Source organism: Taudactylus pleione, unplaced genomic scaffold, assembly GCF_031769625.1.
Source record: "Taudactylus pleione unplaced genomic scaffold, aTauple2 ptg000116l, whole genome shotgun sequence".
Taxonomy (NCBI): Eukaryota; Metazoa; Chordata; class Amphibia; order Anura; family Myobatrachidae; genus Taudactylus; species Taudactylus pleione.
Genome location: NW_028284518.1, coordinates 6,832,848 through 6,852,959, shown reverse-complemented (window position 1 = coordinate 6,852,959; position 20,112 = coordinate 6,832,848). Strand labels below are relative to the sequence as shown.

Below are 20,112 nucleotides of genomic sequence, written 5' to 3'. Positions count from 1 at the left end.
TCTCTAGTCCACAGCCCACCAAGTTTGCTTTATTGCCCGGTATTGTCCAACAATATGTCATTGTACATTTACTGTACATTGATCTGCCATGTTTTACTCTTACTGTGTATATACCCTGTACGACGCATCATAAATATGACTTATTATCATTATTATTAATAATATCATTATTATTATTATTACTATTATTATTATTATTATTACTATTATTATTATTATTTGCTGCTAATCTATTGCTACTATTATATTTCCTAATAAAGTTGAGTCAGTAGGGTTGTGTAAGGAAGCACAGAGTAGAAGCAGTTAGTGACATGCTGGTGGTTGTTGAAGCATTAACCAATCACTGTACTCAATGGTTCATATGCAAATTATAAAGTGAAGAGAAGGTCGTCACAGCCTCATGTAACAGCAGCTCTCAGATTCATATGAAGAAGAAAGGGAGAGATCACACAAGCTGTGGCTGCCTGGTGCTGCTGCAGAACACGGAGATGACAAAACACACATTACCAGAAAGGCTACAAACAGGGTTTTATCAGCACAAAGAAAACACCATGCACTTTTCAGGTACCTGGGAGTGTGCAGTGGGCGAAACAAGCATCTGATTGGAAGTATATTTGTAAATATTTTGATTTATTTAATGATGAATACTTGGATGCGTTGTTTGTTTCATATCCCTATACTGAGTGTAACGCTTTTGCTGCTATACTACAACAGCAGCCTGATAAAGTGGAAAGCTTTCCATAGGTATAACGCAACGGAAGAGAGAATTCTGCTGCTGGAAGCATGTGATGCGTTTCTACATGGGAGAAAACCTTCCTATGAAGCTACACTGCCCAGTTCCTTTCACAGATCTAACTGTCCAGAGAATGTAAAGCAGAACCACTACATCACCGCTCCCCTCTCGGAGGAAGAAGCTGATTTTCCTATAGCTTACATGATGGCAGTGCACAAGGAATTTGACACATTTGAGAGGTTGTTTAGAGCGATCTACATGCCTCAGAATATATACTGTATCCATGTGGATGAGAAGGCGAGCGCTGGTTACTTGCAGGCAGTAGATGATTTAATAAGCTGTTTCCCTAATGCTTTTCTCGCCTCAAAAATGGAGCCTGTGGTGTATGCTGGAATATCCAGACTCCTGGCTGATCTGAACTGCATGAGAGACCTGCTGGAATCAGAGGTACAGTGGAAATATGTGATCAATACTTGTGGGCAGGATTTTCCCTTAAAGACAAACAAGGAGATTATACAGCATTTGAAAAACTTTAAAGGGAAAAACATCACCCCTGGAGTGCTACCTCCAGACCATGCCATTCCCCGGACCAAATATGTTCATCGTGAGGATATAGTCAATTCCAATGTGCTAAGGACCAATGTATTAAAGCCTCCCCCTCCGCATAATATCACCATCTACTTTGGGTCAGCATACGTTGCACTCACAAGGGATTTTACTGCATTTGTTCTGAAAGACCAGAGAGCAGTGGATCTACTGAAATGGTCTAAGGATACTTATAGTCCAGATGAACATTACTGGGTGACACTGAACAGAATAGCAGGTATGTAATATTCCTTAGGAGAACAGATGCCGGTGTTCAGCTCTCTGTGGGTTACAATGTTAGGGAAAAATACAAAAACAAAAATTAAAACAAAAAGTAAGAAAAATTATCTGTTTCTGTAGTATGTATCATGTGCTTGCTGTTTAGTGGATATTATGTAATGTTTAAGTGTATGATAAATATATATCTGAAGTAAAAACTATCATTTGTAAGTTTATGTTCTTTGTATGAGGAGGAAAGCTATCTATCTTTCTAGGGGGGGGGCGCGGGTACTAATTGACCGGCCTCCTGGAGGGGTCCAGCGGGGGCCCAGGTCTGGCGCCGCACCCCCCTTCCTCTTCATTCACAGCAACCCAGCACATGCTGCTTTGTGCTGGGCTGCAGTGGGAGACACAGCAGTCTCTATGCTTGTGAGGGGGGGTGTTCACACTGATCGCGCCGTCCCCTGGCTTTGAGCCGGGATGAGGGGGTCACAGCGCACCCCTCTCTGGCGGCGCTGCAAAAATGAAGGGGGCGTGGCCACATCTCCCGCAATAAGGCCACGTCCCTTCCACCTGGGCCCGACGATTCTGTCAGCGCCTCTGCAAATCCCTACACTGGCTCCTTGACATTCATAATGTCGTCATGAGAATGTCAACATGGTCGTAATATCAACAGCATGGTAACATTGACCATTTCAATATTCCATCTTGTTGACACATATGAAATGTTGACATGATTAGAATTACGACAAAACAGTACTGACTGACCTACTATCCGTCCTCCTGGGCTCCGGCAGTGTCTTATGGGTCCAGCGATGTGATGGTGAGCTCCAACTATCATCCGGCGGTGAATAATGCCTCTAACCCTCCCAGTACTTGCCCTAATCCTCTTCTCCCTCAGCCTAACTCTAACCCTCCCTCTTGTTCCTAATCCTAACCCTCCCATCCCACAGCCTAATTCTTCCCTCCACAGTCTAACCCTCCTATCCCGTAGTCTAACCCTAACCCTCCTATCCCGTAGTCTAACCCTAACCCTCCTATCCCGCAGCCTAAACCTAACCCTCCCCTTCCACAACCTTATCCTAACCCTTCCCTTGTGCCTAATCCTAACCCACCCCTCCCCCTTGTGCCTAACCCTCCCCTCCCCCTTGTGCCTAATCCTAACCCTCCCCTCCCACAGCCTAATCCTAACCCTCCTATCGCAGCCTAATCCTAACACTCCTATCCCACTACCTAACCCCCCCCACCCCACAGCCTAACCCTAACCTCCCTCTACTGCCTAACCCTCCCATACCACAACCTAATTCTTCCCTCCCACAGCCTAATCCTAACCCTCCCATCCCACAACCTAATCCTAACCCTCCCATCCCACAGCCTAATCCTAACCCTCCCATCCCACAGCCTAATCCTAACCCTCCCATCCCACAGCCTAATCCTAACCCTCCCATCCCACAGCCTAATCCTAACCCTCCCATCCCACAGCCTAATCCTAATGTCAACATTCTGAGAATTTCGGGATTTCACATGTTGATGTTTTGCAGATGTCGATATGTGAAATGTCGACATATCAACAATGTTGGCATCATAACTGTCAACATTGTGGTGTCGACATTATGACTGTCTAAATGGTGACTGCATCCCTGCTAGATCTGGTTGCATCAAGTGGGGCTAATCTAAAAGTGGACAATCTCTTTAATTTTGTAGTCGAGTACTCTGCACCGTAATGATAGTGAGATATATGTGCTGTATTCAAGTACTGTTAGATTCCTGCATGTGAGCAAGAATAAGTTTTGTTTGTACCTGCCCCATCAGACAGGTCGGGATCCCGGCACTAGTATCTCGATCGCCGGCATCCCGAAGTTAAGTATCAGGGTGTTAGGGGGAGAATAGGGTTAGGTAGTGGGGTTAGGCATTAGGGGGAGAGTTAGGGTTAGGCATCGGGGAGGGAGTGTTAGGATTAGGGTGCGGGGAGGGGGAGGTTAGGTTTAGGCTCCGGGGGGGGGCGGGACATAGGTTTACGGTACAGGAAGGGGGAGGTTAGGCTTAGGCACTAGGGGGGGGGGGGGTAGGGTTAGGCACCAGGGAGGGAGGGTGAGGGTAGGGATTAGGAAAATACTTACATGCATTCCTAAGGGTGTCGGGATTCTGGCTGTCGGGATTCTGATCAGCGGCATCCCGACAGCTGGGATTTCATACCCAACCCCCATGAAACAGGAAACAGATCACAATCAGGGCATCAGTATTTTTTCTCATGGTTCTGACAAACATACAGAATAGAAATACAGTGTTAGTACCATGTGTATCGTGACTACATAGTGTTGTAGAGCTCAGATACCTGACATTGCAAGATTCACTTTTCATCTAAGTATTCTCCCAGGTCCACTTCTTGTGTATGGTGTCATACAGTTACCATATATTAACGTCCTAAGAAGGAAAAATACACCTAGAAATGGAAGCCAAGCATGTGTGAGTTGAAATTGCAGCTAGTGTACAGGAATGTATTAGCAAGATTTTGTGGGGAATTTACATTTTCACACTGCTTCAACCTGTTGCAGTAGCTTCTGTTGTACTTAAATGTTTTACTTTAGTCGCTCACAGTAAAACTGCTTGGAATGTGATATCTGTGAAGAGAATATTCTCCAGAGTGAAGCTTGTTTGGAAACTGCATTTAACTGTTGCTGTACTACAACTGAAAATAGTGCATTGTTAATCAGTAAAAACTAGATATTAGTAAAGTGTTTATTAAAAAGGGTTTATTTATATTTTCAAAGAGTTAACAAATGGTCAAATTTGTAATACCTTATGTGTGTAATCACTGTCTATTAACATGAAAAGGATATTTTCCTATTTTAAGCACTCCTCCCTTCCTCTAACTTACAGAACAGTAGAGGACCCCTATTGTGACTGTAACAAAACTATATTTTAGGTTGCACATTCTAAAACGCTGGCTTCCTGTTCTCTTCGCCTCTTGTGTGTGAAAATAGCTGTATAGGTGTGCTGAATAGGAGCTAGTTTTATTGATGCTCCTGATCAGGTGCTCTTTGTGGTATGTTTTCATGTTGTCTCTATTTATACCTGCTCAGACACTAACTGGTGCCTGAGCACTTTGTACTTTCCATGTTATTCTGTTTGTTCACTGTGTACGAACCTGGCTTGCTTGCATTTGACCTTGACCTTTGTTTTGTTACTTCTTTATGGACCTGTGCGGCCTGCCTGGACCCTAGCGTTGTATAATATATTTTATTTGAAACAGCAAATGACCCTGACCTCTATACGCTCATTGATTTGTTTAGTCAGCATTTGCTTAGTAAGAATAAACTGGGAGCTATGGCCTGTTGTTACTCAGTATATCACACTTGTAGAGGATCCGTCCATGGGGTCTCCATAAGACTTTGTGCCTTAGTTTAGCCTGATTTTAATGATAGCATCATACTGTATGTGGTGCTTTTTGTTACTAGAGCTTCCAGCCTACAGCACATAATAATCAGAAAGCTGCCTTGTTGGTTAAAGCCATGTAGCTAGGCAGCTTTCCAATAACTGAACCTTTTCCTGACATTCTTCTGAAGAATTCAACATCCAGGAATGTACATCATTGGCGCAATAGGGGTCCCCAGAATGTCCAAGAAATCTTTTGTCCAAAACTTACTGTGAATAAACAAAAAAGCACTGTATAATGTTTCATAATAACTAGGTCACTGTTCACCTGGAGCCTGGGAATTATTGTTCATTACATTTAGTAAAGCAAAAAGTAATTGAACTTTCACAAGAAATAATAATTAAAAAAAATCAGTTCACCTTTAAATATTATTTTTTTTCCATTTAGGGGTTGAAAAATAACATTTAAATTTATTATAATCATCCATTAGAGATTAAACAGGGGGTTGGTTAAAACGCTTTGGGTTTACTCTTTGTGGGTCTAGACCAAAGGGGATATGTAAAGTTATTATACAGTAGTTATATACACAAAAATGTGTTGATCACTTGACAAATATTGTAAAAACTATTACAAAAAAATAGTGATGAGCAAAAACAGAGGAGGGCTAGATATTGATACACCTCAAATGACAATTAAAAGAGGTAAATGAAATTACAGAAATTGTATAAAAATCTTGGGAAATATATTGCATTCAAAATTCCTGATTCATTTAATCACAATCCAGCATCTAAGTTTACAGGTTTTTGCTGTTTTTAATACTGAATTGTGCTCGTTTGTGAGCACCATAATATTACCTTTGCCAGCTGTTGTGGAGAGCTGCAAGTCCCAACGTGTCAACAGCAAGGCATGCTGGGAAGTAGTGGCAGGTTTATAACAGGTTTTGGTACTCTTGATAGCTAAAATGACAGGTTACAGATGTGTCCTTATCAATGGCAGATTTTACCTAGGGGCTGCAACGCTGCAGCCCCCCCCCCACCCCCATAAAATCAGCCACTTAAGTGAGTGCACTGGCTACACTGTGACTGGAGGTTGCTTCCCATTGGAAGCACCACCTGCCAGTCACACACAGGACAGGCAGCCCCACAGGGAGGTGTCTCCTCCCCCTGGGGCTGCCTTGTCCGGGCTGCGATTAGCAGAGAGCGGCTTCCATTGGAAGCCGCTGCTCTGCCTTTCCGGCAGCCCTACAGGGCCTCTCGGGGCTGAAAACAATGCAGTCCACAGTAGCCAGTGGTATGTGCATGCGCTGGTCCCGACGCCTGCCAGATTCATTGTGCAGGCGCTGGGACCTAGCCGGTCACAGACAGACTAGCAGCAGCAGCCCTCAGGTAAGAGGGCAGGAGCCACTGCTGGTCCTTATACAACAAGGTATATCTGTGTGCGATCTGTATAATTAGCACAACAGAACTTTGGTGCGAAAATGCTGTGGCAGCTGCACACAGATATATAAGTGTTGCATAAGAAAATTAATCAGTTCAGTCTCGTGAAGCAGTTTGGCGCATCCAATTGCGACGAAGATGCATTTTTGGTGCACGGAGAGGAGCTGTTTTGCTTGACTGCAGCAATAGTGCATGAGAACACATCTGTATATGTTCTTCCTGTCTCTGTGGGTTTCCTCTAAGTGCTCTTGTTTCATCATATTGATGTGTAACTAAATTGGCCCTCGTGTGTTCTTTTATGTTCCTGTGGTAGGGAAGTTAGATTGTAAGCTCCATTGGGACAGTGTGTGATGTGAAAGAGTACACAGTGCAGCATAATGCAGTATGTTGTCATTATATAAACAAAGAGTATTCATAATAACTTACTGCTTACTATATTCCCTCTGCTCTGTAACGAGTTTGGGCTAAAAATAACTGTTCTTTCTCTTGTGTAAGCGATCTTTGATTGATGAAATGTTGCAGACAAAACTGCAATCTGGAACATTTCATCAGGTAACACATACAGAGTCTCAAATGGCCTATTTATTACCACTCTGCAGAACTCTCACAACATATTAAGCAAAGTGGGCATTAGAGTATCACTCATTCAATAGGTTTCAGGATATTGGCAAAAGCTGCTACGATATGGTGACAGAGCAATAACTAGGGGTGTGGGATTGGTGTACTGCCCAGGGCACAAGACACCTGTCTCCGGCTTGTGGATGACTGAAAAGGGCACACCCTGGTCTACTCTTCTGTGACTTCACATGTGCTGGTGGTGGCGGGGGCCCCTGGCCAGGGTGCGGAAGTGCCCTGATATGTAGCTGTGTGGTGCAATATTGCTAACCCAGGCAAAAAGGATATGCAGCTTCATATCAGCCTGATCCTGTTCATAATTTCTGCCACATCTTCATCACAAGTATGGCAACATCATGGTCTGTCTTACCAAAAGAAAATGTGCTAGTATATATTGTGTAGTTGATATAAAAAAAACAGTATTTTGTGAGAGATTGCTTCAGCTGCAGCTATATTTCCCTTACAAATTAAACAATCATTGTTACATTTTATAAACACTTTCAAAATATGCAAACACATACAAATGACATAAGCAGGCCCTTATTTCCACGCTAATTAAAAGACCATTGCCGAGTGAGTGACCCCATACATTATCCTGTCTAACCATTTCATATTATAAGTTAATGTGACAAACTTAACTCATCATTACCATACACACTGTCCTTTATTAACATCAGTTGTGTCCTATAGTTCGAGCCAGAGAGCATATAAACGAAGGGGGGAATTCAATTGCCCACGATAATTTTTTGTACGGTAAAAACGGGACTTTACTGCAATTTTGTTTTTCGGGCAATTCAAATACCCTCCGTTTTTATGCACGAAAAATGACCCGTTTTCGGGCGAAAACACACACGATCCGGAATAAGTTCCAAGAACCATGTGTGTTCGCGATTGCGGTCGAAAAAATGGCAGTTATCAGGGTTTTTGTTTCACCTGCCTACGGGGAGATGAGAAAGAATCCCAATGGTGCCGGCTTCTCATCAGCAGCCTAACACACGAACTCTCCTCTGCGGGGGCGGGGGGTGCAAACATACTGATTGTGCCCTCCCCCCAGATCTACCACTGGCTGTGGGGCTCACAATTACAATTTGGCCATCACCCCTGGCCGCTAAGCCTATATCTAGTAATCATGTGTTATTTTTTAAATAAAAGAACACTCTCTGAACTTGTGGCTAAAGCAGCTGAGAAGGTTAGGACAGGTTATATATTCCAAGTACTAGAATACTGTGAATTAATAGCGCTGGAAAGGAAAGAATTCTGATTAAGCGATGGTAAAATATGTCTTCAGTTAGCCCTGATGATAAAAAGGAAAGAACTGAAGCTAATGGCAGATGGTGGCTGATGCAAGGCCTTCTTCATACGAGGGCTGATTGAAAAGTAATGAGACTGATTTTTTTATTCAGAATCAGATAAAAGCACAGGATCAGAACATTTTTTTTTTTCAAAGTAGCGTTCTTCACATTCAAAAAATTTTTTGCAGCATTTCAACGATTCAAAGAAGTGCAGTAGACTGTTTTGTGACATCACTTTTAGGGGCCCATTTATCAATGATCGCTTTTGCAATGCGATCAGCAGGGGTGTTTCTAGAGAGGATATATAAGTCTCCAACACGGGCCCCCTCCTCTCCACCCGGCGGCCGGCAGTGCACTGAGCTGTGCGCGGCCAGCGCCGAGTTATAGACTCTGGGCACTAGAATGTGCCCAAAGTCTATAGTGTATGCACAGGTAACCGGAAAAATGGCCGCGGTGGCCATTTTCCCTGTACTGCGCATGCGCAAACGACAGGAAAATGGCCGCCGCGGCCAGTCGTTTACAGCGCCGGACGCCCCCAGGCCGACGTGGGACTCCGGAGAGGTAAGTATTATTATGGGTGCAGGGTGTGTGGTGTGGGGCCCCCCTGGACCCAGGGGCCCGTGTTCCCCACACACCCTGCACCCATGGGAAGCTAAGCAGTGTGATACATGTCAGTGCTCTGGATGGGTGGCTCCTAAAAATAATTTCAAATAGTCTTGAATATCTCCATTACCTCTCCTTTCTAAAATATGCAGCCCCTTGCTAGCTAAGTCCCCATATTCAATGCCCACTGTAGTAGTGCCCCTTATCAGGGCCGTAGCTAGGGTAGTGCGGCCGGTGCCATCGCACAGGGCACCACAGGTCAGGGGGTGCTGTTTGGGCCTGTCAAATTTCTGTTTATTTTCATTCTCACTTATAACTTCCTCTTATTTCATCCCCAGCATCTCCTGGCCTCCCCTATCTCTTCCCTGGCCCTTCCCCATGAGGTCATTCCCCTTTTTTGGGTGCATCATGTCATTTTGAAAAATAAGGGGGGCGCCAATGCTCTTTCTTGTACAGGGCACCAAAAAGTCTTGCTACGGCACTGCTCTACAGTACTATCAAAAGCAGCTATTGTGTCAATTTATCCTGATCCTTTTTCCTGCCTTCCTTAGAGAACGAATGATATAACTCACATGCCCCTATATTCAGGCTAGGTGATGCTGGCAGTCTGCATGTGATGCTTCTTTTTGCACCCCGCAACTATGCTGTCAGTCCACTGGTGCTCAACTGATCACTGGAGCAATGCTGAAGATTTTATTCCTTGTCGCCAGTGTTAAGTCTGTAACTTATACTTCAATAAGGTTTTCTTATTAACCTGGGCACAGTGAGTGTTGCATGCTTCTTTTTGACATTTCTGTTCGGAAATGTATGATTTAGACCCTGAAATACCCTGAACAACAAATAAAGGACCAGCAGCATCAGCTATTTTAAAACTGAATTTGCCTTACCATTGAGTCCATGAGGTTACTTTGAGACCTGTTATTCTCATGTGAACATAAAGAAGAGTCAACTTCAGGGCAAATAGTGCGGGTGCAACTGGGAGCCATGTATAACTTTTTAAAACCCATTTGTCATCTTTGATTAGAGATGCTCTACAGTAGGGGTGGGCAATAAGCGGCTCCCCAGCTGCTGCTGAACCACACAACCCACAAGCCCCACCACACCCTTAGCATGCCCTGATAGCAAAACTGAGGCAGGGCATGCTGGGTTACGCAATCCTACAGGAACCAGAGGGCCACCCACTGCTGCTCTACAGACTAGCTGCTCAAACTTGTATACCTCATATATCTCACTGTGCTTACAATGTGAGGTATATCATTTGGTGGAAGGTCTTACCTGCTAGTGCCACGCTGGCCATCTGTATGTCGCTATACTTGCCTCTGAGGACCTAGTCATCTCTTCTGACTCACAATCCACTGAAGAGGTACTTGTTGGACATGGTGGACATACATAATCAGGAGAGTTTAATAGTGGAGCATTGTGTTAGGACCCTTCTGTCTTAAATGAGTGTCCTAATGGTGCCAGCATCAGGCAGAGGTACTGTGCAAGCTATGGGCAGGAGAAATGTGTCTGGTGTGGACACTGGTGCTTTGCCACTTTCAGGCAATTTCAGGGAAGAATCCATATGTGCCTGAACATGCATCCTGTGTGAATTTTCCTCCACATTCACTTTTGCACCTCATGCTTTGCTGCCTTGGGGCAATTTCAGTGAAGGATCCATTGTTGTCAGGGAAGAGTCTATTTTTGCCTGAACAGGCATGTGAATAAAAAATGCATTTCACTTAATTGACAGAATAATATATATTTTTTTAATCATAATTAACAGCTTAAATCACTGCTAGCAGGTAGAGACAACTTTATTTCTATATCTTGAACAGAGGAGAGAGGTTACTTTTGGCAGTGACTTTCATCTCAGACTCTGAGGTAGAAAGAAAAAAAAATATTACACTCTCCTGACTTTTTAAATAACAGTTTATTTGATAAAGAATCACTGCCAGCACTGCTTGCTGGCTCTCCTGTTACATTATGGCAAGGGAATGGGGAACAGCTGTAAGTATTCTGTCAGAGAAACAGACCCAGCTTCCTCCCATGTCTGCGCTGTAGAAAAATGCACCTGAGAGCAGGTGCTAGCGTTCACATGACCATTAGTTCAGAGAGCAGATGCTTTGGCCCCGCCCTCCTGTGTAGGGACAAGGTGGTGTATAGATTTCCTTCTGTATTTGTACCTGGAAGTGACATGGAGAGAAGGCGGAAGTGCTGTTCCATGCCCATAAAGGCCACCAAAAGAAGAAACGTGCCACGTTTCGGGCACAGTGGCTCACTTTGCCAGCCACAGGATTATATTCCCCCTATATGTCCACGTGGATAGTAGGTAATGACGTTGGACAGTAACTGTTGACGTCAGGGTACATCTACGGAAGGGGATCTATCCACTACCGTAGGGACAAGCTACAGAAGTAAAAAAAAATCACTTTACCTTGTTCCAGTGGCGTCAGAAGGGGGGTGCGGGGGGTGCGGCCCACATCGGGTGTCACCCTTCAAGGGGGTGACACCAAAAACAGCAGCATACAGACCCGCGGGCCGCACCTGCTGCCAGCACACCCCCTTTCTCTCCACCGAGGTCCTGCACTCCGCCGCCGCCGGGAGTGACTTAGTTCTCTCTCCGCGGCCGGCGTCCAGAGCCACACACAGGCACAGAGCATTTCTATGTGCCTGTGTGTGGCTCTGGACGCCGGCCGCGGTGACGTCATCACTCGCGCGGCATGAGGAAGAAGGAGGTGCGCGCCCGGAACCCTCCTGGTGGAAGCCAGCCTGGAGTGGACATCCTGAAGATAGGTAAGTAGTATTGCACAGGGGAGGGGGCACAGCATAAGGGGCATTACTGGGGGTGTTCTGGGGGCACTACTGGGGGTACTGTATAGGGGGCACAGTATAAGGGCATTATAGAAGGCACAGCATATGGGGCACTACTGTCTGGGGGCACTGCATAAGGGGAGCTCCTGCGGGGTACTGTATAAGGGCACTACTGGGGTACTGTATAAGGGTACTATAGGGGGCACTGTATAAGGGCACTATAGGGGGCACTGTATAAGGGGTGCTACTGGGGTACTGTATAAGGGCACTCTAGGGGGCACTGTATAAGGGGTGCTACTGGGGGTACTGTGTAAGGGCACTACTGGGGTACTGTATAAGGGCACTATAGGGGGCACTGTATAAGGGGTGCTACTGGGGGTACTGTATAAGGGCACTACTGGGGTACTGTATAAGGGCACTATAGGGGGCACTGCATAAGGGGAGCTACTGGGGGCACAGCATCAGGGGCTCTAATACAGGAAGCATTGCATAATGGGCTTTAATATAGGAGGCATTGCATAATGGGTTCTAATACAGGAAGCACTGCATATTGGGCACAACTACAGGGGGCATTGCATAAAGGGGTATTACTAAAGGGGAAATTGCATAATGGACACTATTACTGGGGGCATTGAATAAGGGGCACTACTACTGTGGGCATTGTGTATAAGTGTCAATAACGTGGTCATTGTGTGAAATGGGCACTACTGTGAGTCAGAACATAAATAAGGGACACTACTTTATGGTGTAATGTGAATCTCTAGAACTATGTGCGGTGTAATGTGGATAAGATTGTGCTACTGTGTGGCGTAATTTGAATTAGGGATAGTATTGTATGGCCATGTCCCTTTCTTTCAAGATCACGCCCTTTTTTTTGCACTACACGCCTTAGGCGCACGCTGTCCTTTTATTGATAAATCGCCGGGGGAGGGGGGGGTCGTTCCACCACATCTCTAGGACCACTTTAAGCATTGCTACCCAGAATATCGGGCGTGGCATCGACACGCCTGCCGGGTGCGCCTGGCATTCTGTGAGGAGTACAGTGTGACTGCTGGACTGGTAAGGGGGAAGAGTTCGCGGAGCTGCGCTTCATGGTCCCGATTTTGTTTTGTGGGGGGGGGGGGTGTCACCGTGCATTACAGTACCGGGTGACACCAACCCTAGTGACGCCTCTGCCTTGTTCCAACGGTATTTGGGAGACTTGCTCATCCACCCACCAGCTGTTGCTAGTCACTGATCACTATGCACATCTATCACTGATATCACACCCCAATCATAAAGTTCACACTAATATCACACCTGATACTCCTTGATACCTATGGACAGTTTAAATCGACAAAAGTCCAGGAATGATGATGTTCGTCCATGTAAGATGACGTTTTGCCTCTTTCTGAGTTCCGTTTTTTTGGAGGGAAAAATCCGAACTCTACGTGTAAACTCGAACCTATCCGAGCCTGCACATCCCTATATTGAAGTATAACTTACAGACTTAACACTGACGAGAAGGTTTCAAATCTTCTTCAGCATTGCTCCAGTGATCAGTGGAGCGCCAGTGGACTGACAGCATAGTTGTGAGGTGCAAAAAGGAGCAGCACATGTAGACTACCAGCATCACCCAGCCTGAATAAAGGGGCACATGAGTTGTATCATTCTTTCTCTAAGGAAGAGAGGAAAAAGGACATAAAGGCAAAATGTCAAGATATATTGGCACAATAGCTGCTTTTGATAGTACTATAGAGGACTGGGCTACATATATTGAGAGAGTGGAACTTTACTGTAATGCTAACAGTGTATAGGAAACCAAGAAGTTAGCTGTGTTGCTCAGTGTAATGGGTGCCAAAACATACAGTTTGCTGAGGAGTTAATCAACACCTGAGCAGCCAGCCAGCAAGTCATACACTGACATTGTGGACATTTTACAAAAGCATTTAAATCCTAAAGCATTAGTGTTTGCTGAAAGATTTAGGTTTTTTAGAAATAAAAGTGAAAGTGTGTCTGCTGAAGTGAGAAAGTTATCTGAACACTGAGTTTGGAGCAGGGTTACCAGATGCCCTAAGAGACCGTTTAGATTGTGGGATGACAAGTGCAAGTATACAAAAGAAATTGCTGGCTGAGCCTGAACTGACCTTAGAGTGAGCACTATACATATTTATTTAAATGGAGACTGCAACCAGGGATGCAGCAGAATTACAACAAAAGAGACAAAAATGTACTACTAATCCAATTCATTGGAGTCAGAGTCAGTCCTGTGTCTGCTGTGGGAAGTCCTCACATGATGCTAGTCAGGGCTGGTTTAAAGACAAAGGGCGGTATCCAATTAGCCCCGAACATTGTTCGGGCGCTAATTGATGCCCACGGTCGGTGAAAAACTTGGATTTTTTGCCGATTATCCCTACTTTTCGCAGATGTGTTTTTCACTCTATCCTATTATTTCGAACGAAATAATAGGATATATCTCACGAAAACACATAGGGTCCACAATAAGCTCGCAGACCTATGTGTTTTCACCTTTTTTGGGGTGAAAAAACAGCACTTATCGTGGATTATTTTTCGGGACACATCAGGTATTCTCCCCTGATTTGATTCTGTCTTGGGTAAAGGCTCCTATATCTAAGATACAACGGAGAAGGGATCACAGAGACTGGCTTGCTCGTGACGTTTTGTTGAGACAAAAAGTTATTTTCCCTTAATACTACTGCTCACAATGTGCCTGTAAATGCTGATGTTCCTGCTCATGTCAATGTATCTGATACTTCTGATAACCTGTCATTACTAATGTGCCTATGCATGCTGATGTCCATGGTAATGCTGAGAGTTCTAGGAACATTGATGTGTCTAGCAGCCCGCCTAATCCTCCTGGTGCGGGGAATAAAACTAAGGTTCAATTAAGTAGTATTAATTAAGAGGTCTTAACACTTCCCCTTGTGCCTCAGACAGATTTAAGAAAGGCCCAACGGGAAGATCCTGCTTTAAAAAGGGCCTTTGAATAGGTTCTTTCAGTAGATGGTGTCCTGTTGTCACATGTAAGTAACAGAAGTAAAATATCCCCATTTTGTATTGCTTAGAGGTTTTATATCGACTACACAAGCACAAACAAACGGGGGAGGTGATACTTCAGTTAGTGGTTCCGGCGCCCTTTCTGAAAGCAGGTTCTGGTTTTGGCCCATGCAGTTCCTTGGGGTGGTCATTTGGGACGGGATAAGACGGCAGAGAGGATAGCCTTCCGTTTTTTTGGCCAGGTGTTTATGCTGAAGTCTCATGGTTCTGTTCCTTTTGTTCAGAGCGTCAAAAGACAACAGTAAACCGACCGACTCCTGCCCCGCTGATCCCTCTCCCAATTGTAGGGGTCCTCTTTGAAAAAATAGGGGTTAATTTAGTGGGTCAGATTGAACCACCGTCTAAGGGCTATAAATTCATTTTAGTTGTGGTATGACTATGACTTTATGTCTAAGTTAATGCAGGGGGCATTAAAGTTGTTATGCCCAAACGGATGGCTTAGTCAAAAAATTCAACTGTACACTAAAGTCTATGTGAAAGAAGTTTATAGACACAGAAAAAAGATGAGATGAGCTTCTACCCTACTTGTTATTTGCAGAGAAGTGCCCCAGGCTTCTACTGGCTTTGCCCCTTTTGAGCTTCTGTATGGGAGGAAGCCACGGGGTGTTCTCGACCTTCTGCCGGAAGCATGGGAAGAACAATCAATAGAGGGTGAAAGCATCCTTCAATTGGCCTGGTAAAATTTGGTAAATGCACAGGAGGCTCAAAGATTTCTTTATAACCGTAATGCTCGAACTTGAGTTTTTTCACCTGGAGATAAAGGGCCTGATTCTGCAAGGATCATAATTGCAAAGCTGCATGCAGGTTATAGATATATGATGTCAGCTTTGCAATTGCGACCCTTGCAGATATGGTAATGCAGCAGTAGGCATCATACCTCCTGTGTATTACTTATGTGAGCTGCATTGTTCAACGCACCATCAGATAAGCTGCGTACCATTGGTCACCGCAGTTTACAGGAAGAGGCCAGGAAATCTCCGTCAATCGACGGAGATCCTGGCTTCTTCCCTCCCCCGCAACGGCGGCGTCACGCCTCAGTTTCGGGAAACGTAGGGCATTGCAGCCCCCTCCCCCACCCACAAACGGCAACAGACTGTCAATCACTGACAGTCTGCGTGTGTGTTAGCAGGCTCCATTCTGCACACTCACAGAATGGGTCCTGCACTTGCGCAGATTCCCAAACACTGGCGTGCCCTGCTGCATCAGGCTCACAGTCCTTTTCAGGGAAGCAAATTACTAGCAAAGTTCCAAGGGCCATTTGAAGTAATTAGAAAGGTTGGCGAAGTAAATTATGAAGACTCTCAACCTGACTCCCTTAGAGGTAGGCAGATTATTACACAAAAAAGAGAAAAAAGAAATGTCGCTGGTCGATCCACAATATTTAAAACATAACCTTTATTATTTCAATCCTAACAAATATTGAGGTCAAAACAGTGAAGTATTAGAATTATAGTATGTGTTGATAAAGAAAGAAAATTATGTATATTAAAAATAATCCCGCCCGCTCGGGGCTCCTCTCTAGACCTAAATTACTGCGTATTTTCAGTGATAAGAGTATTATCAATGTCCCACAAATAATGAATAATCATAAGAATGTCACCCAGTTGTGTTTGGATATTTCTCTCTCCAGATACTGTATATGCACTACAATTGTGCAATTGGTGTATATAATATTATCTAAAGATACATCATCTTATTAAGGAGATTTTGTTGTTTTTTCAAAATCATGAAAAGTGTCTATTATCTAGCCCAGTGGTTCCCAAACTTTTTTGAATCACGACACCCTAGTGCATCAGAATTGTTTTCATGGCACCCCTAGGCCTAAAGTTTGTTATTGAGAAATTCAGAAAAAAATGCAGTGACGTAGTAAAGTGAATTAAATTATGCTTATCTGCCATCCTTACCCTATTTGGTTATATAGTGGTGGACAGGTTTGTGCTTCTGTTTGTGCACATATTTACATTACATTGACCATAAAGAATTTGATTTGGTGCTGGACCACCAACCTGAGGCACCCATGCAAGTGTCCCAATGCACCCCAGGGTGCTGCGGCGCACAGTTTGAGAACCACTGATCTAGAGGGTTTATACATAGTATCTCTTGTTAGAAAGTTTAAAAAAATAAAAAGAAACATTCAGTGACTTATTATTGAATTGAGTCGTCTGCTTAGTTTGCTATTGAATTGGCCTCTGTTCACCACCACAATGGCTTTGAAATGAAACAAACAAGATGTGTTTTAACTGCAGACTTTCAGATGCAGATGGACAATGACCCGAAGCATACTGCAAAAGCAACCAAAGAGTTTTATAAGGCTAAAAAGTGGAATGTTATGCAATGGCCAAGTCAATCCCCTGACCTGAATCCGATTGAGCATGCATTTCACTTGATGAAGACAAAACTGAAGGGAAAATGCCCCAAGAACAAGCAGGAACTGAAGACATTTGCAGTAGAGGCCTGGCAGAGCATCACCAGGGATGAAACCCAGCGTCTGGTGATGTCTATGCGTTCCAGACTTCAGGCTGTAATTGCCTGCAAAGTATTTGCAACAAAGTATTAAAAAGTAAAAGTTAGATTTAGGATTGTTTAGTTTGTCCCATTACTTTTGGCCCCTTAATAAGTGGGAGGCACATATAGAAACCGTCGTAATTCCTACACCGTTCACCTGATTTGGATGTAATTATACTCAAATTAAATCTGAAAGTCTGCAGTTAAAGCACATCTCCTTTGTCTCATTTCAAAGCCATTGTGGTGGTGAATAGAGGCCAAAATATGAAAATTCTGTCAATGTCCCAATATTTATGCACCTGACTGTATTTCTACCCTTGATCTTACGAATTGATTTTGGCAAATTGAGCTGACAGAGGAAACTAGGCAGAAAACTGCTTTTTCTACTCCGTCGAGCCTCTTTCAGTGGAAAACCATGCCATTTGGCTTGCATGGTGCCCCGGCCTATTTTCAGAGGGTAATGGACCGGGTGCTTCATCCTCATCAGATATATGCTGCAGCATACTTAGACGATATTGTCATATATAGTCAGCATTGGAATGTTATTTTAATAGGCTTAGTGCTGTTCTTAAATCTTTGAGAGAGGCAGGTTTAACTGCTAACTTTGAGAAATGTGTTCTAGGTAAAAATGAAACCAAGTACTTAGGGTATGTGGTGGGCAGTGGGTGTCTTGTGAGTAAGGTACAGGCACTAGTCGATGCCCCAGTTCCGACTACCAAGAAACAGTTAAGGTCCTTCTTGGGTTTAGCAGGCTATTACAGGAAGTTTTTGCCTCAATTTTCTACCTTGGTGGCTCCCTTAACAGATCGTTTGAAAAGTTCTGCTCCAAATAAACGAGTAGTCTAGGGACTGTCAGTCTGCGTTCACCAAAATTAAACATCTCTTGTGTAAAGGCCCGGTTTTAAAGTCTCCAGATTTTACCAAGCCTTTTGTTGGACAAACAGACACCTCAGATGTGGGCTTTGGTGCAGTTTTGTGTCAGGAGTTTGATGGTATTGAACACCCTATTCTATATCTTAGTAGAAAGTTGTTCCCACGTGAGACTAGGTGTTCTGTGATAGAAAAAGAATGCCTCACTATAAAATGGGCTCTTTAGTCATTGAGATATTATCTTTGTGGGGCCTTGTTTACTGTGGTTACTGATCATGCACCATTAAAATGGTTACAGTCTATGAAAAATTCTAACGCAAGACTGACAAAGTGGTACCGGGCTCTCCAGCCTTTTTCTTTTGAAGTCCGGCACAGACCGGGACATCTACATATGAATGCAGATTTTTTTTTTGTCCTGAAATTGGCTGGAGAGTCGGGCTTCCACTGCGGGCGATTTAGGTTCGCCCTTTAACAGGGGAGGTATGTGACAGAGTGGGTCTCTCCCACATTCTGAGGAAAGAGTTAACCTCCCTGTTTGCCAAGGAGGAATCACAACCTTACCTCAAGACCAGCTAAGGTATAAAAACCTGGTAAGTTTAGTTAGTCAGTGGAAATGTGAGGGAGAGGTTGCACCTTTAGCAGCTCTCTCTATGCTGGACAATCCGAACCATGACTGGCTGGGAATACTCTGCTCGTTTGAACTGCTGTCTCATGTAAGCTGAATTATTATTCCTGAACTGTGTTTGCCTTACGTAAGAAGTCATTACACTTACTGCCTTTACAAGCCTGGAATAAAAAGCTTATCTGTTTGCATCATCTCAGTCTCCCATTGGTCGTCTGAACTTACCTGCAACAATAGTATATTTTAGCTTGTTTATATCTAAACATGTCTTAATTAGAAATGTATTGATCATTCATTTAGACCTACATACTCACCCTGTAATAAGGCAGGTATCTTAGTATTACAATATGTATGCTCACACATATGTATGCATCTTTAAATTCCTTATATGCAGTGACGTGCAGTGAGGTCAATGACTGGGGAGGCACACATGGGGATGGGTCTCAGTGCAGTGCAGGGAGCCTGTCTCACCCCCTACTTACTGTAACTCTCCCCTCACCGCACTAAGCTTCAGTGTCCACTGATTGTCCTACCTGCATTACTGTGTCTTCTCTTGCTTCTGCTGACTGAGCTCCGACCTCTAAACACTGCAGTGCACTTCCTGGTCACGTGACACATCCAAGGTGTCCATCAGTTCTCAAGGCACACCCCACCATACTCAGAGGCAAGCCTCTATTAGCTCTCTTTCTGTGCAGCTTACTGCCTGTGGTGTGGTCCCACCCCCAGCTCTGCAAGAAGTGTTTGACTATACAGAAGCGAGGCTGTGCTGTAGCTGCCTCATCTCTTGTCTCCCTACAGTCCCAGGGACCTCGACAAAGCTGGTGAGTGTTAACTATAAAAATGATTACAGTAAACAAAGAAGATATTTATAAAGGTGGGTACACACTGCACAGAAATATCTGCAGATCGATTTATCTGCAGATGATGATTGTTCATACCCACCTTGAACGACCATCATCTGCTTCTGGCCACGGGTCCCGCTGCCTCTGCTGCATGTGTACACACTTCCCGATAGACTTCAAATGAACTAAAAAAAAGTATGTCAATAATATCTGAGAACCCCAATAATATATATCTGAAAGCCACAAATAGCTGGCAGGGTGCTCCCAATGAGTTATTGAAGCAGTTCAGTCAGAGGAAAAAAGAAAACTGGGTACACCTAGCTAAAAAAAATATTAAAAAATAACTTTTATTACTGTTTATTAAAAATTACTGGGGTAAAGTAACCAAATGAAAATATAAATAATAAAGTAATAGCATAATGGTCCTTGAAAAAAAGATTGTGTGACACAATAAGCAAAATATAATAATTACCCTAGAACCGCTGTTAGTGATTCTAGTTCAAAGGTCCAAGTCTATATCCATATCATCATGCAGCCTTATTCTATGAACACAATGGTATATGC

The 20,112-nt window shown here is 44.0% G+C and overlaps 1 protein-coding gene across 1 annotated transcript in view; it reads left to right on the top strand.

The window, feature by feature from the left end:
* The first annotated feature begins 637 nt into the window (after positions 1-637).
* LOC148524745 (N-acetyllactosaminide beta-1,6-N-acetylglucosaminyl-transferase-like) overlaps positions 638-20,112 on the top strand; it is a 67,724-nt gene continuing 48,249 nt past the window's right edge. Inside the window, exon 1 of the mRNA XM_088471769.1 lies at positions 638-1,556. Coding sequence (XP_088327895.1) covers positions 638-1,556 — 919 coding nt within the window. The remainder of the gene's footprint in view (positions 1,557-20,112) is intronic.